We start from the raw sequence: 26036 nt of genomic DNA on the forward strand, positions 1-26036 counted from the left end.
AAGAAGGAAGGAGCCACCAAAAGTCATCTGGGAACAATGAAGGTCTGTACAAAGTTTAACGACAATCCATCCATCCAATAGTTGCTGATATATTTCAGTCTGGAGCAAAGAGGAGGACCGTCTGACATCATCACCCAGCCGCGACGGTGCTGTAGCCATGTTCACTTCTGTGTCTACATCGAGTGATAAAATTTAAGAGCAAAATTAGAACTCGAGAGTGACATCCAAACCACACTGTATCTCAAACAGCTCTGTCTGAAGCGAGCTGGACTCCTCGATTATGAGCAACTTCTCTTGTGCATGTGGAAAAGAGTTTGCACCAGATATCCTCAGAATATTTGAAAATGACTCACTCTTAGTCTGTTTCTTTTAACATAAGCAGGTACTAGAGGTGCACAGTACATGTACGAACAAATCTTTAACACTTAAGTTCAAAGTGAGTCAGGTATACTGAATCATTGCTGTCATCGACCGAATCAGAAGCTTTTAGCAGTGGAGCTCAACTCACCACTGACTGAGAGCACCACTGTGAGCACAATATTTCCTTATTAAAGCTCTTTCAAATGCAGGAAAAGCCACAAAAGCACCATAATGTGATTACTGTCAAAAATATGCATCTGCTGAGGTATTCACCTTAAAAGCTGTGCTGTAAAGTCTGATATTGTACTCATCTGAGCACAATGGCTCGAAATAGAAACAAACTGAACATATGCTTACTGTTGTGCATGAAGTGAAATTAAACAGATTGCTTTGCTTAGATGGAAAGTGAACAAAAATGAGTGATTCTGAATCTTTGAAGTGATAGATGAAATGATTTAAATCAGCAAAATGAATCATAATTTACTCCTCTGCCTGGTTTCAAATGTAAATCCAAAAAAAAAAAATGGAGTTTAGTTTTCAATCACTGAACAATTTTGCTGAGTTTTCTTCTTCTCTATCTCATTAAAACTGTCTGACATCTGTTGTGTTTTCTGTGTCACATAAATAATAATAAAAAATGATTGCAAACACTATTTGACCCTGAACTGATCCTAACAGGCTCGTTTTTCACCGCTGTCATCAGCAGTGATGCAGAATTAGTCACATATGTGTACGTAGCTGACGATTTAAGACACCAACTCGTGTTTTTACCTTGTGGTTAGTTTGTCATGTTGGATGTTCTCCACGTTGTGACTTGCCCCTCTCTCAGGCACACGTTTAATTCAGAAATGAAAGCTGATATTGTCTGTGTGTAATTTGCTTTCTGTCTACGGACCATCCTCCCTCTGCCTAGCTCTCAGTCCCTGTCAGTTACACGTCTGAGGATCTGAGTGCCCAGACTAACTGGAGTCTTTGTGTGTCCACTGTTCAAAACAAGGAAAGATATAATTACTTTTTGTGGGGAACATTCAATCCAGGCTTGTCTCACTGATTTGAAAAGAGGCGTCGTGCAGAGACACTAATTGTTGCTCATGTGAATGAAAGCTGATACGCAGATCACTTACCTGTTTGGTTTTAATACCACAAAAGCACTTTTTTTTTTTTAGGGCTTTGGTCCCTTTTCAGAGCTGAGAGAGTAGGAGGAGCAGATGTGTCTTTCTCTTCATGAGTGAAAGGTTATCGTTGGAGTGAGCAGTGAAAGAAATGAGCAGAAAATACTACAGTGTTAAAAAATGTATCTATTAAGTACTGAGTGAGAGTACTGTATTCAGTACAACTACAAATGTAGGTGAAAGTATAAAGTATGTATGTTTTCAAGTATTCAAAGTAGTCATTGTGGAAAACATAGAGTTTAGTTTTGCAGTCGGCTTCATATATATCATTGAATTTGGGGTATTTTCCAGGATTTTAGATCAGAAGAGGAGGACAGAAATAATTTAGTGAAGATGAGAGGAAATAAATAAAAGAGAAAGAAGGATGAAAAGAAAGACAAACTGTTTAACCCATTCCTTACACTTTTACACTTTTTGGTTTTGGAAATATAAAATTGCTCTCCTAACCCTGTAAATGTAGAAATGTGTTCATTCTAAGACAACTGCTGATGCTGAGGAGTTTAGCTAACGTTTAATCTTAGTATCCAAAGCAGTAGTAGCATCTAGAAGCTACTAGAAAAATGTAGAGTGAGTAGAGTGATAGGGTTCACAGTTTTTCCAACCTGTCAGGTGTCCAAAAGAATGATTCCTCCTGTTCATGCAGGCCATTAGAAGATCCCTTCATAATTCTCTTGTAATGTAAAATCCACAGTCCTCCTTCTTTAAAAGTTTATCTGAAGCTAATATGAAGCTTCAGCTGTCCAAATGAGTCAAATCAAGTAGATATCTTTCAATATTAGTCTTTTTAGTGCTAAAGTCCCTGTTTCTGTTACAACACAAAGAGGGACTTTGATGCTATAAATACTTTAAATGTGGCAAATATCCACTTGATATGACTAACTCAGACTGCTGAAGCCTCATATAAGCTTCACATCTACTTTTAAAATGTCATTTTTGCACTAAATGACACTGGTCCCCATCACATTTGAAAGCACATTCGAAGGATCTTTTAATAGCCAATATGAACAGGAGGAATGATTACAGTGAGGAAAACCTCTTTCACTGTTCACATACAGACCTGACTGTTGTTTTAAGACACACTTGGAACAATTGTGAGAGCACTCTTTAAAACTATTCTTGAGTAAATAATTCTGGTTTTGAGGCTCCTGAGCAGATGAACTCAGTTTATCATTAAACTTCACACTCAGTCGCTGTTATTGTTTCCTCTCTCTTTTGTTTCCACCTCAAACAGGGACACCAGAGACTCTTTCACTCCACTTCCGACGGCAAATAAAGGACAACAAGGCCAACTCCTCTCAGAAGACTATTTACACTTCGACGCCCCCTCTTAGCTTCTTATGGGACCGGGTTAAATGAATGCTGAAAAGTGAATATAATAGGCCCCCGGCTTTTGTCTTCTCACTATGTAAAGAAACAGAAAGCTGAGAGCTGAGTCCCTCTCTGTGCACAGACACACACAGACACAGACACATCCACACACACACACACACACACACACACACACACACTAACGCACAGACACAGACACATCCACACACACACACACACACACACACACACACACACACACACAGACACAGACACCGGTAGTGAAACTCTGCAGCAGGAATTCAGCTGCCCGTAACCCTCATGGGAAATGAAAGGTGGCTGGGTTAATAGCATATTGACAAGCAGCGTGGCAGGAGTGCATGATCAGGAAGCGCCCACATGCAGTAATGGGAGGTGTGGCGAGGGCGACCGGAGGGAAACAAAAGGAATGCACAACACCTGGAACAAAGCCAAAAGTGAAAGGTCACTGTGGCAATAGAGTTTGGAAAGGATCCCAAACGAGAGACAGACAATAGATGGAGGGATGTGTCTCATTCACATCCGTTTTTCCCTGAGATTGATCCAGTATGTCACTCAATGGTACCTACACTATTATTATTGTAAAAGCTAATACTTGTGGTTGTGGTTACATTTATAACAACTATATCTCTGATGAAATCAAATCCAACTCTACTTCCCTGCTTTTTCCTGAGACTTCAACCACATCTTATGGTTTTCATCAGTGAATAGAATTGGCCCAGGTGTCATCACATGTTTTTTAATGTGGAGACCTTTCAACATCCAACACCAAAGATCATTTTTGCACTGAGACAGAAGTCGCAATCTCGTCTACTACATACATATACTGTATATAGACAACATGACCAACATTCTTGAGCCAGCTACCTTTTGCTGATGAAGACCATGAGATGTGGTCAAAAGCTCAGAAAAAAAGCAAATGAGTAAAATGATTCTAACATATTTACAACTAAGATCATCAGCAAGTAGCCAAGAAATTTAACATGGGTATTTAACTTGTGTATAGCATATAACACACCACAGGGGGCTCAATGATAAATTAAAAATTACTCATTAAATGAAAATCAAGGTATTTGTTTAACAGCTTTTTATTGGTACATTGAGATGGAGATTACATGCTGCTCAGAAAAGTCTGGCTTTCTGCTTGTAAATTTAATTTAATTTAAATTTATGAGTGTAATATTTGGTCAAAAATAAGAAATAAATGAATCAGGTAAAAAACCAAGAGAAATATTTCCATTTATATTCAGTGCATGAGTGACAACATCTCCATAAAAATGAAAGCCAGTAGATTTTAGTGTATGAGAGCCTCCATTGACTTTCAGTAAGGAGTATCAAACTGTTTTGCTTTCAGTCCTATGAGTAAAATGAGGAGGATTTCATTTCAAAAAGTCACCACATCCTGCACACTGCTTCTGGCTGAAAGTGTGTATCAGTAAAATCAGCTGTTTGGCTTAAAATAAAAGGGAGAGCTGTTGGACTTCAGCTGCACACAGTTAGGAACCACAGTGTGAAGAAACCTAACAAAAACTAACCTAAATTGACCTTATTTGCCTTTAAATTGTGGTGAAATGTTGCCCTCTGCTGGGAATCTGCTTTCACTGCTAATAAATGATGCACAGCTCACTACTGGGATCTAGTTTAACAAAAAACAAAACACCTAGATCTAATCAAAGCATTTTATAACACATTTTTTAAACTAAGAGAAGAATTTTGTGTTGTTTGTTGTGAGTTTCCTGGCAACAGGTGTGTCTGGTCTGCAAATCCACAGGTGGCACACAATGGAGGTATCCAAGGTAGACAACTTTCTCTCCAACACTGACAAACAATAGCAAAGATTATATCAGCAAAGACGCATACATGTAGATTGTATAGCTTTTTGTATTTTTTTTCTTCTTCTCTGAGGACATCAAGGACTCTCTTCAGAGGTGTGGGATAAGGAGGGATGTTGATGTTTGCCAAATCAGCCTCAACAGAAAGTAAGACAAACTTCTCTCTTGTTTCTCTCTCTGCAGCCGCTGGTAAAACAGAGACGCACACAAGAGCCCTCTTTGATACAATATTTGCTGTTTCATTGAGCAGAAAACTCACCAGTGTTCCCGACTTATCGAGATTTCACTTTCTGAGGAGGCTGTGGCTGAAAAACAACAAGGTAGGCTTCTGGACAGCTTTGTATATTTCATTAAAAATCTATTTTTAAAGTTCAGATGGACCAAAAGAGCATTAAGTTGTATTCTGACTCTTTCAGATCAGAGAGCTCAGCTGTCGTTCCATCAACTGCTGCTTGACTGAACTTTACCTTCAAAATAACAACATCAAATCTATTTCTGGTGATTTTTATATATTCTATCTCCTCTTAATGTGAAGATAATGTTAAAGTTTAGGGGGGGAAATTAGTATGTGACTGTAAGGTTGTCTGAAATGTAGCTATCACTGACCTGTGGCACCAAACAGCCTAGAATCTGAGGGATGTTTTTGGATCTTACAACTCAATGCAAACTTGTCTTGTTTTGAATGTGGTTTTACAAAGACACAAAAACTCAAGGGGACAGTTATAGATGCTGTTGCAGGTCCTTATTGTTGTAGAAGACAAGAGCACTAAATGCAAAACACTGCTCATACTCCAACAGCAAAGGACTGATCATGTATTTTTTAGGTGTTGCTGAATTATTGCAAAGCAAGGCAGTGCTGAAAAAACCTTATGAGGACAATATGGGTCCACGTCTGTCTGAATTGTGTCTTCCATACAGGAGCTTTAAATCATCTGACCTGCCTCCGGCTTCTTTTCCTCCACAACAACCAGATCAGAGGGCTGGACGACACGATGCATGAGCTCAGGAAAATGCAGCAGCTCCAAACTGTCAGTGAGTGATTTGAAAGTCACATCACAATGATTTTTCTATCCTCGGATGTGTGAGATTCACTTTTTAAAAAGCAATAAAAAATATGCACTTCTTCAAACAGTAGATGGAGGAATGTAACTCTTTGATTTTGTTCAATTTGCAGCTTTTTTCCTCAATCCCATTTCCCATGAACCTGGATATCGCCCCCACGTGATACACTACTTGCCTTCTATTCAGGTGTTAGACAGAAAAGGTGAAATATGAAGACAGGGAGATGGCTGACCTATACAAACCTGCAAGATTACACATTCTGTCATTATAAAATATGACCTATTGTCTCTTTATTGATGTTATATTTTTAATTAAAATGTGTCAGAGGTGTGGTATCTTTGTGTTGTCAGAGGTGAAGTCAGTGGAGAGGAGGAGGTCCTTCCAGATGCACAGCCAGGACCGCCATCGTGTCCTCCAGTCTGTGGCCTTCGGCAGACGAGCCTCATAGTCCACAAGCAGAGAGGAAGATGATGTTTGCCTCCTTTAGAAATCAGTGTTGCCATTACACATTGAAAATATATATTTGCAGTGTTTTAATAAGTCTGTGATCTGCTCAACATGCTTTATAATGATCAGTCAAAACACACAACACAACACACTGACCTAACCTGATCGGATCTTCAGCAGCTTTATGAAAACTTGACATGTTCGTGTGTCAGTGTGTGTGTATGTGGTTTATCTAAAATAACCATGGTGTTGTTTGTTGGTAGAAACAGTTAAACTGCAAAGAAGAAGCAGTTTATATCTTGAAACCTACTTAAGTTTCTGCAGGGTTCACAAAGTCTAATTTACATTTTTTATACCACATAAAATGCAATTTAACAGCTTTTTCAGAGCCATACCAGCCACAAGTATGAAACTATATAAGGGATAGTATGCTGTAGAATTATTTATCCATCTACGATGCTTTTCAGTGCTACCCAGCAGTATGTTAAGTTAATTTCTAATGACATTAATGTCACTTGTATCAACAGCAGAAAATTGATGGGTGTATTTATCAATTTGAAATGTTTTTTTTCATTTCAGTATATTGAAGTTTTTGCTAAAATCTTCATTTGTTCATTGTAAATTGAAGAGCTTCCTGTTACTGTAGCTGCAGCAGTCATAGTGTTAGCTGCAGGTCTGATGCTGCCGGCTGAAACTCCACACACACAAAAAAAGGACTGAACAACTTCCTGAGATGCAATCTACCCTCACACCAGCATGACCTGTAGTTTATATATGTGGAGGAAGTAGAAGTAACATTGCAAATGAAGCGTTCAGAGCTGGCTGGCACTATTTTCTTTTATTTATTCCACTTCCCTTTCCTCACCTCCTTTTTCTCACTAATTATTTCACCTTCTGTCACCCCTAATTGGCCTGAGTAAGTTCACCTGGTTGACTCAAGCCTTATTTAAAGACTGCATTCCCTCTCACCCTCACATGGGGAGACAGGCCAGATAAGAGGTTTTATGTTATCCTATCCATGTTAGTTTAACTGACAACATAATAAACCTTATTTTTAAGACATGGGGATAATTTGATTTATTGTGTAAGTTTAATCTTGAATTTGTTTCTTTTAGACTTGGAGAGGAATTCCCCCCTCCCCCCTCCTTTTGTTGCTGCACAAATACAATTGCTCTCGAAATAAACCTTTGTTAAGAGGACTGAAGTTTCATGGCCTTTCTTTCCATGCATGCTCACCGATGCCCATGATGATAATCGCTTTGACTATGTTTAACATAGATATGGCCGTATAAAATAACAGAAAAATCACAAAAATCATGATCCGTCCACTTTAAAAAAAAAAAAAAAAAAAAGGTATGAACAAAAGGAAGAATACACTCAAGTTGTGAAAATGTCCAACAAATATGATTCAGATCCATTTGATGAAGCAGGTCTTTATTGAACATGATTAAGATCAGTTTGTTTGACACAGTAGAAGCCGTCAGACACAATAAACTGAAGAATATCAGTACTGATGATGTGTTTTTTGTGCTGTGGAGAATCCTTCATCGACAAAATTATGTTGCACTTCGGGAGAAAACTTTCATAATTTGAAAAAAACCTGAGCATTAGCTTCATCTTCCACCATCCACACACGTTTTAAAACTACCTTTTTTAGATGGTGAAAAATACAAATAAATTCATGTCTTGTTATAATATTTAAAATATACATTTTTGGTCAATATTGTGCAGCCCTGCTTATCCATTCACCATCCACAATGAGGTTATCAGTACAAAAGAAGGTTTCTGTTAACAAATCAAGTATTTTCTTAACGCACGTTTGGAAACAACAGCTCTTGATTGGCTACACAGTCACTTCGCTCCAACACAGGTTGCTACAGTTTCTTTAAGGCAGAATTACATTTCGTCATTAACTCTTCACATCTTCACCCAAAATTCCTCCCGGTGACCTCTACCACAAACACGCCAGCCTACATTATTTTCACACTCACATATGACATTATATCATCTGAAAAAATCAACATAGAAAAATGACAAAAAGATGTCTCCCCGCCTTGGCGGTAGTCTCGCATCAGTAATAAATATGGATTCTTATCTCTTGCTGGACCAGTCCGTCTCTGGCTTTCTGTCTCGCTGCCAGTTTGCTCTCTGTTCGTGGTGTATGGATGTATTCTGGGACAGGTGGTTGCTGATGTTCTTCAGTTGTCAGCAGCCGGGATGGGGGCGGGGTTTGGGGTTTCTGCTGCAGTGTCTGAGGGAGCGGCTTCACTGTTGGTCTCCACTGAGAGCTCCTTCATGGAGTCTGTGGCCTCCTGCACTGCTGAACTCTCCTCTGAAACACAAAGACAGCTATGTTAGGCTTTTATATTGAAAATTACATAATAAAACAACCTGAAACCTCATGTTTCTGTTCATATTAGTTTCAGGAACATTACATCCTCAAAAAGAAGTTGATTTGTATGAAGAAGCTTTGATGCCATTCAGGTTTACATTACTTTAATAGATTTTTAAAGGTTGTGCTACATATCTCAGCCTCTTGACTTTGAACTGAAGCTCTTTGAGAAATTTACATTGTTGTACAAAACCAAAAGGTTGTAATATTTAGCACAAGCTAGCGAAGCTGTATAAACATAACCACTTTCCTGCACATGCTCAGTGACGTCTGCCTTACAAAGAACTGCTCTCCTGAGACTGAAAACATGATCACTGCTATTAGTCTTTGGAGCCATTTCTAAACCACCTAACATGTCCAAAATCCTTGTAATGACAGATCATGTTATCCAGCGCAGCGGTATGACTCACTGATGTGTTTTTAATGGGTTTTGGACAACAACGGTGGTCTCCAGCACAAAGGAATAAGATAAATCAGGCTTTAGATAGATACACAGATACACAGATACACAGATACACAGATACACACACACACACACACACACACACTACTTGTAAGTACATCAATTCATTGTTGCTTTTGGTGTGCATGAAAACAAAACTTTGGCTGGTTGGTTAAAACTAATTTCATCTCCATTTTATATCCCAATGCACCCAAAAGGTGTTGTATCTCATTATTCATCATCATTTGCTATTGCTCTATTGTTTCTTACACAAATACTAATTATAGTGTAGCGATTTTCTCATTTAATTCTCGGGAAGAGCAAAATGATCAACTATTCAATGTAGCCAGCCAGAAATGAGAAAACTTATTGGGGTGTGGGGTGCTGAGCAAAACTCAGGAGAGACTAAGCTGTCAGACATTTTTCTGATCTCTGATTAGGAGCAGCTGAGATCTTCACTATTATGAGAATAGCTGGTCCTCCTTAAAAAGGTCAGTCTTGCTCTGTCACAAGAGGCTAATTTTGCTCGCTAACTTCGGGGCTAACCGTCTTCACTTTAATCAAAGGTGGAAAATATGACACATAAACTTGGCTCAGGTCTTGAGGAGTTGTAGCATGTATTCACCGACAAATAGCCTCAACTGTACACACACAGCTAACTCCTAACATAAGCCTTTTGGTAAATTGATGAAGTGCACCTCTTCACCACAGCACATCAGAAGTTTGAGTTAATTTGTCTTACTTGACATCACACACCCTGCAATGTGAGTATTGCACAAGCACCTATTGTGATGTCAATGCTGAAATCATGCAGCACTGGTGTATTCCTCTATGTTAGTGTTTAATTAGGTTTCATATTTTGTCTCTCAAACAGTTTAGCAACCTTTGCTCTGCTGCAGCCTCAGTTTGGCAGCTTCTGACTCTTGCTTCTCTCTCTGCTGTTGGAGTTTCTTGCAGACTTTCTTGTGGGTGAACCAGTGCATCTTCTGGCAGGCTTGGCCACAGTAGATCACCTGGATGCCAAAAATAAATAAATCATGTATTTATGCACCGTTTAAAACATCACAAACACAAGTGAAGAAATATCAGCAGTTGAGGTGAAACTAAGAATCTTTGATGAAGTTTAAGCCAAAATTATACGAAGAAATAAACTGGGACAACTAAGAAAAATAACAGTTAGTTGAATGCTGAGACAAAATATGTACGTTACATTAATTTTGTGCTCATTTATGTAAGTTTTTCATTCTGTGTTTGGTTGAAGGAAACTGCACAAATTACTAATTTAATAACATGGGTTGATGCTGATAAAAGCCAAGAGTGTAGACATATTACCATCTGCATGGGAGTTGATTTGTATCATATTATCAAATGATGGATTAAAAAATATTCAAAAATGCAATACAGTGGGAGATATGAAGCTTAACAGAGCTTGATAGAATATATATACATACTATAGAAGCATTCAAGCTCACCATTTTACATATAGAGCATCTCTTCTCGGCTCCTTTCTCTCCACACGAGGTGCAGAACTCTGCGTCCATGAAGCCGACCTGACCTGTGATAGCCTGAGTCAGCACGGACAGGGCTGTGGGGTCGTTACCCTGCAACACCGGGCGTTTCAAAGAGGAGCGAGGACAAGAAAAATGATCAAGAATCTCACAGAAAACCATTAACAGCATTCAGATGAGTTTAATTTACTGGTTACATTTCCATCATATAACACAAAGTCTGGAAGCCTTAATTTAAAGTCTAGTCTCCAAACGCTTTTGTTTCTCAGTGATGGGTGTAAACTCACAATCTCCACAGGAGCGATGCTGCGGACCAGCTGCTGCAGCAGGGTAGCATCACAGTAGGGGAACTTGCGGATGCACTCTCTGAGAAACTTCTCCTGGTAGACGGGGAAGCCGTCGCTGTCCCGACCTTTGAGCAAACTGGAGGAGACGGATCAAGGTGGCAAATATGTCAGAAAAAAACTCTTGTAATGGAAACAAAAATTACAGAAATGTATGTTTTTGTCTTGTTAAAATACATTTTACAGGTACTTCAATATGTGTTGTTACTGTTAAATTCGATTAATCAGTTTGAGTCATTTAAGACATAAATTGATTGAATGATTCAGATTTTACATTTATTAGTGATTTTTTAAAGTGAAACAAGACACACAGTTGTTGCTCTCTGTTTAAATTGTTATATAAACATACAGGGGTGCATGTCTGAAAGGGGCTTCATATTGTATAACGCAGACTGGGCCTGACCTCTTGATGAGTCCGTCCAGCTTGTCCTCGCGGTCTTTGAGGAAGGAGGCGCACTTCCCCAGCAAACAGCTGATGTAATGCATCTTCATGGCCAGCACCTCGTTCATGTCCTGCTGCTTGATGCACTTCTCACAGATGAGCTCCATCACCCGGCGGCATTTTTCCAGAGCCTCGGCCTCCGCCAACAGAGGGTTCTCCGTCACAAGCATCACCATCTGGAAACACCAAATATTTGTTAAGAGAGAACAAATCTACTGACTGCTTTGTTCCACTTGTGGTCAAAGCGTGTTGTCATCCTGTTAATGTAGAGCTGCAATGATAAGTCGAATAATGAATTAGTTGATTGACAGAAAATTAATCATAACAACTTTTATAATCAAATAATTCATGACATTTTAAGCAGAAATGCTAAAAATTTGGTAGTAGCAGTTTCTTGAATATGAGGATCTGAATCTGTGTTTTACTTTATAATAAATTGAGCATCTTTGGATTTTGGAGTGTTGATCTCACAAAAGAAGACGTTTAAGGACATCACCATGAGCTGAGAATAAATTATAATTATCACTATTTTCTGATGTTCTATAGATAAAAGAATATAAAATTATATCTACTGCACATGGTGATAAAAATATTTTCACTTTTTAGTTAATCTGGAAATGAATTAACTAATTTTGTACATAAAATGTCTTCCAAACAAATTCTGGGGGGGACAAAAGGCAGAAGCAAATATCTTTGATTTAACTTTCTCATCAACACGAAAGAACAACACGAAAACAACTTTCTAACTTCAAGGTGATTCATTTTCAGCTCTTTAAAAATCCCAAATAATTATTTTCGCTAAAACAGGAGGTAATGCTTCACCAAAAACATTTTAAAGTTTATTTCGGTCATTTTTAAATGTATGCAACTCAAATACACATGTAAATAAATAAAGGACATGCTCATATGTCCTTATTTTCTTCATCGCCCTTAGAAACAGTGACAAACCTAAAAAAGTTTCTGGCCTAAAGGGTGCTGAAGCATTAATTTATAAACACTGACACTTTTCACAGTCCACTAACTTTTGTCGAAGCCTCATTAAAGTGAAATCAAAGACTGAACAGTAGAAAAACTGTACTGTTAAAAGCAGCAGATGTATTGTTGATGCAGACAGAACCTCATTTGTGTGTTTGAACCAGACTGTGAAGACCACCGATCAGTGAAGCCAATCAAACCAATTACTGCAGCAGCTCATTAGTTCTCTGATCACTTGATGAACGAGACATAATTCAGCTAAATCAGCTGCAGGTGTGTTGAGATTTAGACACAATCTGTGTGGTCTTGTCATTATTAAGAACCACTTAACACACAATGAGTGTCTCTCTTTTATTAATATTCATCCTCCAGAGAGAGGAAGTGGAAGGACAAGCATGAGGAGACTTTAGAGGATAGATGGATGAGGGAAGCAGAGGGTGAGAAGATGAATTTAGTTTGTCTAAAATCAAAAAAAAGAAAAAAATCTATTAACTATTTAACTAGGACTAACTAGTTAACTATTTAACGGTCTCTGTCATGTGGAGTCCTACCTTGACGGGGTTCAGGTTGGTGCTCATGATGACCTTGTGGAGGGGTCCGGCCAGTTTGGACGGCAGCTTGGGTTCCTTCTCCAGACCCTGGGCTTTGGTGTAGTAGTCTAGTCTGGCGCGGGAGAAGAAGTTGTTGATGACGGTGACACAGTCGTGTTGCCCTGAGGAGAAAATAAAGAGGAGACAGTTCATCATTTTTTGACATGAATTTAATATCTGTTACACAAAATGAGGAGTCGATTATCAAAACAGTTGGTGATTAATCTAATAGTTGGCAGCTAATCGATTAATGGACTAAATGTTGTAAAATCATCATTTTGGTGTGTAATCCATCGTCTCTGTTTGTGTGACAAGACTTAAATGCACCGGATTGTTGAGCAAAATCCCATCCACACGTACCGACAAACGCAGCCATTTGCGCGGCGGTCCTTCCGACAGAGTTGACCGCGTCCGTTTCTGCCCCGGCGTCCAACATCATCCACGTGATATCAGTCTTCCCTACAGACACAGAGGTGGAGGAGTCATATACAGAACTTCCCAAAACAACAGAGGTGAAGAAGTTTCAGTCATGCTGCTGTGATGTAACGATCGACACAAACCTGACAGTCCTGCGAACATCAGCGCTGTGTATCCGTGCTCGTGTTGATTGCAGTTCACGTCCGCTCCGTGTTGCAGCAGCAGCTTGCACATGTCTGCTTTTCCTTTATAAGCGGCATGCATCAGAGGTGTCATCCCGTACTGTGGAAGAGACAGAAACATTACATCAACCTGAACAAAAAAGTAGGAAAAATTAGGTGATACACAAACATCAGCAGGGTTTAATAATTGAGCATTTTAATAAAAGCTAATCAGAGATATCTGCCTATTGAAGTGACAGCTGCTTTAATGGCAGAAAAAATATCATTAAAAAACCTACCTATTTCATTTTTCTGAATAATGGTGCTCCTGATAGTTTCAATAGAAACTAAACTATTCTTGCTTTGATTTGCAATTAGTTAGATGCAATAATTCAGAAATCATGATTAATCAGCATGTTCATCTGATGCATGTTTTTTTTGTTTGGTTGTTTTTTTGTTGTTGTTTTTTAAAATTAATGTATTAAATGTTTCTTTATTATTGTTATCTTAATCAAGTAGTTAATCATTCTAAAAACACATATATAATTATTTGCTACAAGGAATGTCGAGTACAGAATGTTTGCCCATGAAAAAGGACAATATTCGCCTCATTATTTGAGGGGGAGGAGAGGGGGCGGGGGGGTTTCTTCCCAACAAAGGAAAGAGCAGAATGTCTTGAAGCTACTGAAGTACTGAGAAGACTCTCACGTTCACTTGTTCATTACTTAAAACCTAACAAAACATCAGCTGCAAACATCTGATTTTGACAGGCGGACATAACGGACTAAAGAAAGAAAGAAGGAAAGACATGAAGGACCTCCTCCAAAGCCCTTCAGACAGAGTCCTCTTGTCCCACACATATGTCAATGAACAAAAGCCTCTGTCACAAGATCTCACAATCCATGCTGTTCCCCCTCTACAAAAATTAACAGAGTGTAGGCCTGAAAAACATCCAGCTATACTTTATAAGACAAGCGTCCGATTGGGGCTAAACTGTATAATCATTTTAATATTTGACACTTCTGAGTCAGAGATGCATGTTTATGTGTTTCCCCAAGAAAAAAACATAAATGAAACTCCATAAAACTTTCAGGTCAGGTCATTTGATGCAGGAAATATATTAATATGTGAAAATGTACATATAGAAAAAGAAAATCTGATTATGAAACACATAATTTTGTTGGCGTATCATATCTATAAAATTAACTAGACCTGTCTCTCATTTCTGCTTAGTTTAATTAGTCAAAACTTGTAAAACAGATAAAAAAATTCACCAAAAAATCCAAGATTAGAGAAAGAGTCCAAAAACTGAAAACATGTGTATCAGACTCATCTCACGACCCCTCACATTTATCTGCTGACCTTTTAGAGGGGCCCTGACCCCTAAGTTGGGAACCACTGGACTAAACTAGCAACTGTAGTTGTGTTTTTAATGCAGGACTTTTACTTGTAATGGAGTATTTCTACATTGCTGAAGTAAAGGATCTGAATACTTCTTCCCACACTGTTAAAAATGCTTTGTTACCTCGTCCAAACAGTTGACTCGAACATCTTTGCAGCCCAGCAGTCTTGAGGCCTCTTGAACATTTCCTAAAAGAACAAAATGCAATATTATTGGCGTATAAACACGACACAAAGCCTCAGCAGCAGGTACAGGAGCTCTAATGAGTAAACAAAACTCCTTTTTGAGGGTGCAGATTACACTTTTGTATTCAATCTACCTTTTATAATTCAACTGTTGCGTAGTTCATACTCTTATGAATCTACAGTGCAAACACTTCCACATCAACTACATTAGATGTTATTATGAAAGTTGCAGGGTTCATAATTTTTCATGCCTGTCTTAAACCTTTACATAAAGTTCATATTCTGACTCATAATTAGTCTCTACACCAATTCACATTCATAAATTCCCCATCAGTCATTAATAAAATGTTTGATTAATCCTTCTGTGGAAAAAAACACATTCACAGTCACTATTTTATGGTCCAGGAGAACATTTTATATAATATGATGAATACAACATGTTTTATTCCTGATCTTTGAATTTGTTTAATAAACACAGGTCAAACTTGTACATTAGCATATAAAATGTGTATCAGCTGCACAAAAAATAAAATAAAATAAAAATAACTAAATTATGCATTTTATTTCCAACAGTCAGGAGCCCAAATGACATTGAAACCTGTTTTAGTTTTTTTTTGTTGCTGTAAATATTCCTCTGTCCCCTTATAATGCACTTATAATACGTTTCTCATTATTTTGAGTTGCTAAGGTATTATTAATGACTTAGTATCTCAAAATAATGACTTAGTATCTCAAAATAATGACCTATTTACTCAAAACAATGACTTAACTTAAAATAATGACCAGGTATCTCAAATGAATGACTTAGTATCTCAAATTAATGACTTAGTATCTCAATATAATGAGAATTTATCTCAAAATAATGACTTAGTGTCTCATTATGTTGAGTTATTAAGTCATTATTTTTGAGATACTAGGTGTTTGGAAGCCCCCAAACATAAACATAGTTTTGAAAGGTGCTTATAAATATAAATCAAATTGTCTTTATTTACTCACATTGATAACACATTTCACGGAGATTTGTTTTAAGAGGCAGTAAGAACAGGACTGATTACAGTGAGGAAAACCTCTGTCAGTGTCCATATAGGCAGCTGTGTGTTGTCTTAAGACACACTTGAATAAATAGTGAATCTCTGCTTTTTAAAAACAGAAAGCTATCAGAAGTCAGCTAGCCTTACTCATGCACGTTTTTAGCCATTAGCTTAAAATTAAACTCATACTAAGCATTGTTACAAATCTGACATCTACATTAAAAGGCACTATTTAACAAGACAACCACAGAGCAGCACGCTTGTCATGCTGATTTGTCTTTATTGCCAGTATTATCTGTGTCGTAATTGAATCAAACAAGCTAAAAAAAAAAAAGAGCTAACCTCGTTTTCTTCAGGGATTAGCGTTAGCACAAGAGGCTTACCTGCAGTGATAACCTCAAATAATTCCTTTTCGCTTGAAGACAAGTCTCCCTTCATAGGAGCCGACATGCTGCTGATTAAGAAGTTACAAACAAGACAGTAATGGCACAAATAAACTGCGTGTCTCCTGATTATTGCTTGTTTTCTGTGGATGTGTCTGCTGATGCTCAGGCACGGAGGATAGCTCAGGTCGAGCTGTCATCTGGACTGTACCACTGTGTGCCGTTAGTAGGGGTGTGCTGAGTTACAGGGGGGACAAAAATGCTTTATTCCGTCAACGCCAATATATTTAAAGTAGATCTAAATAATATGACAAATATATATTAATGAATATATTCTGAATATATCATAGTTAAAGTAATTACCTACAGTAATGACGCCATAATTAGCACAATCGAAACTGATGTTCATCCCCCTGCCCTTTCTCTTAAATAACCTGTTCCACGAAAGTCTCGAAAGTTTTTTTTAATTAAATTAAATTAATTTATTAAACTTATTTTATTATATTTCATTTAATTTTATTTAATTTTATTTATTTTTTTGTTTTACATAATATTTTACTTTTTAATTTATTTGTATTTTTTATTTCATTGTCAAGTCTAGAAAGTTGTTGCAAAACTAACAATGCTTCATGAACAGGTGTCAGTCCTCATCCATACAGGTCACAACAAAGAGATGAAAGAGTCACAATGTTAATAATAGGCTACTGTGTGAGAAGGCTTAATTCACACAAACAGGTGTTTGAAGCAAATAAGCACATTGTTGAATCAAGTACTGTAGCTAATTAAACACGCATTTGAAGTACTTGTGCTTAACTTGAGTATTTATGCTACTAAATACTTCCACTCCACTACATTTCAGAAGGAAATACTGAACTCTTACTCCACTACATTTATTTCACAGCTTTAGTTACATTTCCGGTTAAATTTTACACAGAATAACATAATGACAAATATAAATTACACTGCATTTTTAAAGATTAAACCAGTGGTTCCCAAACATGTTGGCTTATGGCCCCCTAAACACAAAAAACAGTGTGTATTCTTGTGAATAGTTTATTTGGAATATTTAGTTTTTGTCTTTAAAGTTGCATGTTTTTAATCTTTATATTTTGTTGTGATTTGGTGCTATATAAATAAAGATTGATTGATTGATTGATTGATTGATGTTAAATGGCACAGAAATTAAAATAAATATAATAATTGTGTCTTACTATATACTCATTCATCATCTGTTTATATTGCCTATAAGATTATATTATCGGTGTATTAGCAACCATTGTCACTCTTCAGCTTTATCTACTGTGCACATGGGCGTCGCTGCCATTATAAGACTTTCCCACTTTTTAAAATTATTAGTTTGAAAATCAAATCTTGGCATTTAACTAAATGTATTTTGTTCACCTTTCGCTCATAGCCTTTTAATTTTTCTTACAAAGTCTGTAGTATACAGACTGACAGGCGCCTCAATGTTCTGTTAGATAACTGTTGAATGCAGTGCCGCAGTGTGCCTGGGAAGTCGAGTGGTTAGGGGTCAGCTTCATGGACACAGAAAGTAAAAAGATGAAGTGACAGAAGTCTGCTCTCTGAGAAACGCAACCTCTATACTGTTGCTTTGGTGTTTTCTGTCTGAAGCTAATATAGAGTTCAGCACAGACAAATGCTGTCAGTCCCAGTCCAACGTCGAGGCCGATCCTTCCCTGACTCTCTGGTTGTGGCTCACAGTAGGTTTCTGAGGTTTGGGCTGATTTACAGCTAAAGGACAGAAAAATAATAATAATTGTACTTGTATTCCAAAAATTCTCTCATCCAAACATTCAACTCTTCTACTTGTAAAATCTGGGCTGTTAGGGTTTGAACCTGCTGGTGTTTGTGTCCACCTACATATTCTGAGTTTGACTGAATCATCTTAGCAGTGACATTGAGGAGGCATCTGTCTGTGAAGTCTGATTCATCCTCCTCTGTGGGCGTCTTTGTCACACTGAACTCGACCTGCAAACTCTTCATCCTGAGACCTCAACACTCTGATGTACTTGACAAAGGGCTGGGTCATTGCTATCAGTGAAGAGTTGACCGAAGATGGTAAGTGAAGTGGAGGAACTGTCAGGTTTGGTTGTGTGATGTTGTGGTTCTCCTCTGCTTGATAGAAGGTCTGCGTCACTTTCACTAAATATTCCTGTCGAAGAGACAGAGAGGGAACGTGAGGACCAGACAAACTGAGAACTGAGGCTGCAAAACTATAGCAAGAGTTCAAATGTGCTGCAATATAGAAAAGGTGATGCATGATACAATAATAAATAAAAAATGAGCAACAACTGAATAAAGAACTCTTTCCCCAATTGCAGTAAGGCATTTTTACCACCTTTAATAAGTTCTGCCAATGTTATCGCTCACAGATTAAAGATAGAGGTCATAAAATCTCTTAGTGAGGCTAAAAATGTATTTTTATTATTTATATATATGGATATTCCAGCAAAGTTGTAAACTAACCAGAGACACAGGAGGTCAGGCTGATGAGCAGAAGACTCTTGCAGATCATCCTCTCCATGTGAGAGGACACAGAGGAGAAGAGTCATGAACACATGAGGTCAAAGTTCAGTCATCACATGTGTGAGAAGAAAAATCCACAACATCAAACCTTGATTCTCATGTCAGAATCAATGTGGAACCACAGATATGGTCATTTCAAATGGAAATGAGTTTATCTCTGAATACATTTAGAATTTAAAAATCTGTCACAGGATGGCGCCAAAAATCTCTTCAACAAAATCTCTTTTCAACAGTGAAAGTTTCTCACAGCAGCTACAAATTCAAGTGAATCTAACACATCTCTACAAATGTGCAAATTACACCCAATATGATATGAGGCATCACACTTCGTGAATAAGGAATACGTTTACTTCAAATATTAAATACAATAAAATATAACTTTTTGCATTTAAATAATGCTTCATGTCTATATGCCACCGATGATGAGATAACCACTATGTGGCAATTTGGAGGTTATCGTCAAGTTTTTGCGTATCAGAGAGAGCAATACACGATGAGTCATAAGATCAACTTCTAAATGGAGAATTAAAATCAGATCAAACGTCTGAGATCTTTTCTGTGTCTTGCTCATATCTGAAGTAAATCCTCTCAATAAAAAGTTGTGTTTTCTGCCTGTAAACATCTATTTATCTTCTTAAAACATGCATAGTTAAAATCAAACAAACAAGCAGAGGTGGCTACTTAAGTTCAACTCCTTTACTCAAGTGAAAGTAAGAAAGTACAGGCTCTGAAATGTACTGAAGTACAAAAGTAAAATGTAAAAATGTATTTTCACCGTCATTGATACACAATAGGTAACTCTCCTGATAACTCGACAAAATGAAAAAAAGTTCCTGGCACACAAAATAGGATAGTTTTTTCCTCTTTTATTAACAACCTGCACAGAAAGAAATCACTGGACACAGTCTGGTTTTGTTTGCCCTAATACGCCTTCATACTTATTTAACGAAGTACAAATACATAGTTACTTCCCACTTCTGCAAACAGGTGTGTTGTGGTGTGATTTTTTGTACTTTTATTACAGGGAAAATATGAACTGCATCTGGATGTTAGAATATAACGCCCCACCCATATAACATTTACCTATTGTTTTGTTGAGTTATCAAGGACACTTGTCTTGTATTTGTGTTAAGAAGTGTTGAGGATAAATGTTGGTTAAATTGTGAATAATACAGCAGTTATATTTTCAAAGTATTATGTAATATTGGAATGATGGATTCAATTTCGTGACTATTTTATGAACTGCTGTGAGACCAGGATCGCAGGTGCACTGATCGTTCGTGTTACTGCATTTAACTTCATGGGATTATGTACAAAAATGTGTGCACAACTTTTCATACAATGCCTGTTCTTATCCACCTCTTAGTTGTGTTTCCTTGCCCCAATCCTGTGGCCTTCGTCCAGTTGTGTAGTAATGGTAACTCTGATCATATTCTCCATGTGTACCTTTGTACACTCAGATAAATGTTTAAACTCCTAAGCAGCCACTTACTGTGGATATTACACTCCACCTCTACCGGTCCCTGTGGGCTATAGCCTATTTATTTTTAAATTATGTTGAGCAGTGTGAGCTTTGCAGGAGATTCCCTTATTGTGTGTTGTATTGATGTATGAGTGTTTTCTTTAAAGGTTTACTTTAAAGAATAGAGAGACTGCTTTCAGCACCTCCAGTTGAAATCTTGCTCTCACAGATATGGGTTCACGTGCCCATTTGTGTGCAATTTATGAATCACATTCACAACTAAATTTGTATGACTATCCTTGCCAATAATGGAAAGTCTTATTAATAGAATTGAGTACAAGGATGCTTTTTTTCCTGTAAAATGTGTAGATCTGTTTTTTCTTGAGTTGACTGGTAATGAAGCAGAATTGGCTGTAGGCTGTAATGAATGCATGAAGGGACATCTAGTAGTTAACACCACCCTAACAAGTTGCCACTGCGGATTGCGGATTTTTCAGTTTGTCTATGTTTGTTTTCTTGTCTTCTTACTTCACATAAATAAGTTTTTCTGGGAAAAGACGGCCCATCCACTTTTGTAATGGCCCACCCAAAACACAATTTTCTGCCTACGCAACTGCACTGAACATCTTCACTTCTGTTTTTGTGTCTTTTGCAAATGCGCACACCTCCTGATGTGAAACCACCAAAAGCTTCCTCCAATTTTCATAGCCCTCCAATATGGAGCATGGCTGTCTCTCTCTCTTTCTCTAATGCTGAAATACCACTTGAAATTACAGTACAATGTTGGAAGTAGAAACAGGCAGGAGGCAATTCAGGTGCTCAGCCTCCGCAACAATGGAGTTATGGCCTTGATGACGGTTGCTAGGCAATGGAGGAAGTATGATGTGGCCTCCTCTGAAACCAAAGGTCTTTGAAACCCCCCTCTAGTGTATTTTGGCATTTTTAAGATAATTTTATATTTTTCAGAGTAATTTCCTGACAACGTTGATAAGCCACACTGTTTGCCAACTGCTGACAGATGTATTTATTTCACTGCATAAAGTTGCACTATGGATAAATGAAAGTATATATAAATAAATAAATGAAAGTATAAATATATAAATGTGTGAATAAATGCATACGTAAACAAATACATTAATAAACAAATTAATAAATAAATATACAAATGTCTAAATAAATAAATACAACAATAAATGTAACATTTATATATTAAATGTTTTATTTATTATTTTATTCATTCATTTATTTAAGCATTTTATGATAAAATTATATATTTATTAATTTATTTAAATATTGAATTGTCATTTCTCAGGACGTTATTTTATACATTTAAGTGAAAGTAGGTGTATTAGCGCAAAAAAGACAAAAGGTGTTAGGTATTAGTGCAACAAAAGGTGTATTCAAGATCACAATAAGACCAACTGTAACATCTTTATTTTCTTTAACAACAGCTGTCATAATTTGGAGGTGCAGCTTGGATAATTACAGCCCAGCGGTTGGAGCTTCTTGGTTCACGCCATAAACACTGCGCAGTAAAATAAGTCACCAGGCACACGCTGACCTTTTGAGACATTTTTTACAACCCTGAAAATATTAAGGACAGCATCTCTCTGAAGGACTCCCCTTCCCCTTCAATCTCATTTACCCCATATACATCTCCCTCATCTGCTGGAGAGAAACTGAAGCACCACTTCAAGCCAGCTCTATTATTTGCTCCTTTCGGGGCCCGGCCCCTGAAGTAGTGCACTCAGTTAGGACCTGTAATATAGATTCCATTTCAGTTGCTATTAGGCCTTATCCGTTATAGCAGAGCTGCCTTTTTGTTACTCGTCCACTGTGCTCTCTCCATCCATCCCCACCTCCCCTCTGTTTTTGTTCTGCCGTCCCTTCACTCATCCTCTCATTCCTTCTCGCTCCTCCACCCATCTGTCCCCTATCCCATCCTGCTATCCCTCCACTCCAGCACTCAACTGACCACCCTGTTTTTTCCTCCCTCCCCTCCCTCCATCTACTTCACTCCACTCTACTCCCATCCCCAGCCTTGCCCCCAGGGGAGCCCTGAAAACTGCTTATTCAACAATCGGCTGCCATAAATATATGTAATGACATTTTTGAAGGCAAAGAGGCCTGTGTGGTTTTTAATTCATATTTAATGGCTGTCAGGCTAAATAGCCCACTATCCTAAATGGGAGAGGCTGCTGCTCTTCCACTTCTGGAAATCTGCTGTGTGTCTGCTGTGCACTCAATACAAGTGATACTGCTGCTGCCGACCCTCGCCCTATGTGTAACATTTGACAGTGTATCATGTCCAGTTGGCCTGCACTAAATCCTGCCTTATTTGTTACTTTGTTCTGTGAATTTCAGTTTTGTTCGGTCCTGTTTAGTTTTGCTTTCCCTGCACTAATAAAAAGCGTTCTTCAGTTCCTGCTGCCTCCTGCATTTGGGTCCACCTGCTCCACTGATTAGATTTTTTTGGAATATTTAGGTGTCATACCATGTTGAGTTTTTCATGTTTATTTAAATCAGAGGGTAAATTAGAGGTCTCTGACACTAGCACAGTGTGTTTGTTCACCTGTAGCAAGAGATAATGTTGATGTCAGTGTAGTTAGCCTTGTGAGACTAACAACACTATTTACGTTTCAGTGGTGAAACACAACAAACTTTGGGATTTATAATCTTTTGATTTCATTTCCTACCATTAAATCCTGCTGGGAGTTCACAATGTTGAACCTCCTTCCCTCCCGTTTTTCTTCAACCATTAAATTCATCACTGACCTCCTAAGTCTCAACAATCATAAACTTTCCAACAATCAATTCAACAATCAGCAGGATGTTGTTACAGTTGTATTAGTGTAAGTGTGAGAGCGCTACTGCATGCATCCAGGAACCCAAGAGTCCTGACTTCTTGGCACTGCTTGCACCTCGAGCCGCTGGTGGGACAGCACACACTCTCACCTGGGGGGCAGATGAGATCTCCATCACCATATCCCATCTCTTCCTCTCATCATCATCAACACACACCCTTCATCCCAACCTCTCCCTCTTCCCCCTCTCGCTTTCTGAGGTGTCTGGTGACTCTGGCCCCTGATATCTTGCCCCTCCCTTCATCGTAGAAGAGAGGAAGAGGGAGGGAGAAATAGAGAGAGACTGCAGCCCACCACCACCATGTCCCCTGAGGCCCCTTGCCTGCCTGCCTGCCTGCCCCTCCTGCTGCTCAGTACAGCTGTGGCTCAGCACCAGACCCTAACCAGCTGGGATCTCAAGCCTGCCAGAGAGCCAAGAGAAGAGCCACTGTGTGAGAAAGCTCCTCACCACTTTTCACTTGCTCTTCATTAGGTGAGCCATAGAGACCCTAACTCCAACTGCAACTGCCAAACCTCTCTGCTGGTCCTGAGAAGATCCTCTTTTGAGCATGGCTGTGGCAGAGGGCGCAGCTTCGTTGGCAGGACAACTGGCCCTGGCACTGCCCCTTGCGCTCACCCTGTTCAGCCTGGCACCGGCACCCACCTTGGGAGGATGCCCGTCAGCTCTTTCGCCATGCTGCAGTGCCTGGAGCTCAATGGTATCACTAGTATCCCGGCACTGGCGCCACATGAGAGCAAGTACCTGACAGAGATGTGAGTACTGTATGATTGGTTTGGTGTCTGCATGTGCCTCTAAATAGGCATGAGTGTATCAGTTAATTTTTGATTTTCGTCTCCGTTTTGCAACTGGTTTAAAATCTGATCTGAAGTTTCATCTTAGGACAAGATTTGCTGATAGTTTGGGGTTTGGTCCAGTTGTTTAGGAGAGCATTCAAGGGAGGGTTAGGGTTAACCCCAACCCCAACCCTAACCCATAGAGTGATGGGAACTGAGATCCTATCATCAGTGTGTCTCAGTGTGACAGTCAAGATCTGAACCTCTTCAAGAAAACCTCACAGCTCTGGTTTTGGTGTTTTGCTTTTCCTATTCAAGTTTATCTGGCCTAATGTTGTTAACTGCAAGATCTCACTCTTCTTTAATTAATAAACATTCAAACTCATTCAACGTAACACTGTTGGTGTCCATTGAGATAGAAAAATGTGTCCTGAAATGTTTTTTTTCATCTGGATATACAACATTATTATTAAAGAACATTCCCATGAACTCTGAGTCTTAAAGGTCCGCTACTGATGGCAGCTGAGGCAAAGATGATGCACTTGTGTGGTGTGACTTTCTATCTGCTGCCACTGTAATAAACCAATAAGCTCTTAGCATGTGTAAGATATTTACTGCAGGTAAAATGACATGTCTTTACTATGTGTCAGGTTTTTATTTCCAGTGGATACCAACATACTGTGATCTGTGTTGCTGTAAAAAGTATTTTTCATTGTTTTGAGACTCGATCTGTTGACCTGCCTGTAACACTGAGGTTGTTCTGACTTAATTTATGTTGATGAAATAGAAAGCTGATGTTGTTCACTTGATGCTGTAGTTAGGAGGCTAGTTGAGTTTGATGCAGGTTTCAGCAATAATGTACAATTTTGAGATACTTAAATTTCCTCAATCTACAAATTACCTTTTAAAATCAATATATCATGCTTATAAAACATGATATATTGTTACAGATTAAACTATCCAACAGTGCATATGTAGTCTAAATGAGCTCCACCTTCAGCAGCTGCAAGATTAACTGCCTACATTACACCAGGGCTGCAACTAATGATTATTTTTATTATTGATGAATTTGTTGAACTTACTTCACCTCGCTCTTAAAGAACTCCTTCACCTCATACACACTGTACTTTTACATTGTAGTTGCAGTAGGTTGACTGTTGTTTTTTCCTCCCAGACACATTAGTGCCTCTGAAAGTTGGAGAACACTGAGAAATGACAGCACCCAGTGATGCTCTTTAGAAAATAAGGTCAAAAAGAGTGAGGGCGCCAATCAGCTGAGAAAATGGGACTGATAACTCTGCTAAGATCTGATTTAAGCCCATTTTTCGTTGTCTAACTTTGCAATGAGCTCTGAGAACTGGCAGGCTTATGAACATAATTCAAGGCTTCTCTTGGCATTCTGATAACAATTGCATCTCTCTAACTTTCTGTTTGTTAATTCCACAAGCACATAAGTGTCGAAGCTGTGTGCCCCTCCCTCTTTTCTCCCTCTCTCTCTCCCTATTTTTCTCCTCCTGTCCTCTCTTGTCTCTCAGGCATGTCTTGCAGGAACACCACCTATCCTGGAACTGCTCTGCTTCCCTCAGTGTTGGTGCCATTTCCTGAGGTTTTGGATCCGATTCCCCATCCTACATGAGTTCAGTCTCACCTCATATGTCTCTCTATCTCTCTCTGACTGATGTCTTTATCCTTCTCTCTCTCTCTCCTGTGTTTATGTGATTTGTGAGATGTGAGTCTCCTCTTGCCAGGTCTCCATGGTGATTGAGGCTCAGGTTCTATTATGTTTTGATGGCGCCTGGAAGCTGCTTGGCATCTTCTTCATCTCGTTCATCATAGATTTTATATTCCATTATACTTTGTCTTCCTGTTGAATGTTGTATTGTGTAATTTATGTTGT

At 38.5% G+C, this 26036-nt stretch overlaps 2 protein-coding genes across 2 annotated transcripts in view; one reads left to right on the forward strand and one right to left on the reverse strand.

Moving 5' to 3' along the window:
* The first annotated feature begins 4660 nt into the window (after positions 1 to 4660).
* LOC133983933 (leucine-rich repeat-containing protein 72) lies at positions 4661 to 6221 on the forward strand. Its single transcript, XM_062423148.1, has 7 exons — positions 4661 to 4666; positions 4785 to 4858; positions 4962 to 5031; positions 5128 to 5209; positions 5630 to 5743; positions 5913 to 5975; positions 6124 to 6221. The coding sequence occupies exons 1-7, from the start codon at positions 4661 to 4663 to the stop codon at positions 6219 to 6221; spliced, it is 507 nt and encodes a 168-aa protein (XP_062279132.1).
* Positions 6222 to 7639: 1418 nt separating this feature from the next.
* ankmy2a (ankyrin repeat and MYND domain containing 2a) overlaps positions 7640 to 26036 on the reverse strand; it is a 366395-nt gene continuing 347998 nt past the window's right edge. The window contains exons 2-11 of the mRNA XM_062422730.1: positions 16493 to 16626; positions 15017 to 15081; positions 13474 to 13612; positions 13274 to 13372; positions 12875 to 13035; positions 11310 to 11524; positions 10850 to 10985; positions 10527 to 10655; positions 9938 to 10067; positions 7640 to 8552 (exon numbers count right to left, since the gene is read on the reverse strand). Of these exons, the coding sequence (XP_062278714.1) occupies positions 8419 to 8552; positions 9938 to 10067; positions 10527 to 10655; positions 10850 to 10985; positions 11310 to 11524; positions 12875 to 13035; positions 13274 to 13372; positions 13474 to 13612; positions 15017 to 15081; positions 16493 to 16559 (1275 nt within the window). The 5' untranslated portion in view covers positions 16560 to 16626 and the 3' untranslated portion in view covers positions 7640 to 8418. The remainder of the gene's footprint in view (positions 8553 to 9937; positions 10068 to 10526; positions 10656 to 10849; positions 10986 to 11309; positions 11525 to 12874; positions 13036 to 13273; positions 13373 to 13473; positions 13613 to 15016; positions 15082 to 16492; positions 16627 to 26036) is intronic.

The sequence above is a fragment of the Scomber scombrus genome, chromosome 7 (genome assembly GCF_963691925.1).
Source record: "Scomber scombrus chromosome 7, fScoSco1.1, whole genome shotgun sequence".
Classification (NCBI taxonomy): domain Eukaryota; kingdom Metazoa; phylum Chordata; class Actinopteri; order Scombriformes; family Scombridae; genus Scomber; species Scomber scombrus.

Excerpts from the sequence above, each read along its gene's own strand:
- LOC133983933 (XM_062423148.1), top strand. Across the intron at positions 5,032-5,127 it reads TGTGGCTGAAAAACAACAAG|ATCAGAGAGCTCAGCTGTCG; the intron begins GTAGGCTTCTGG and ends TGACTCTTTCAG. Across the intron at positions 5,976-6,123 it reads TCAGGTGTTAGACAGAAAAG|AGGTGAAGTCAGTGGAGAGG; the intron begins GTGAAATATGAA and ends TTGTGTTGTCAG.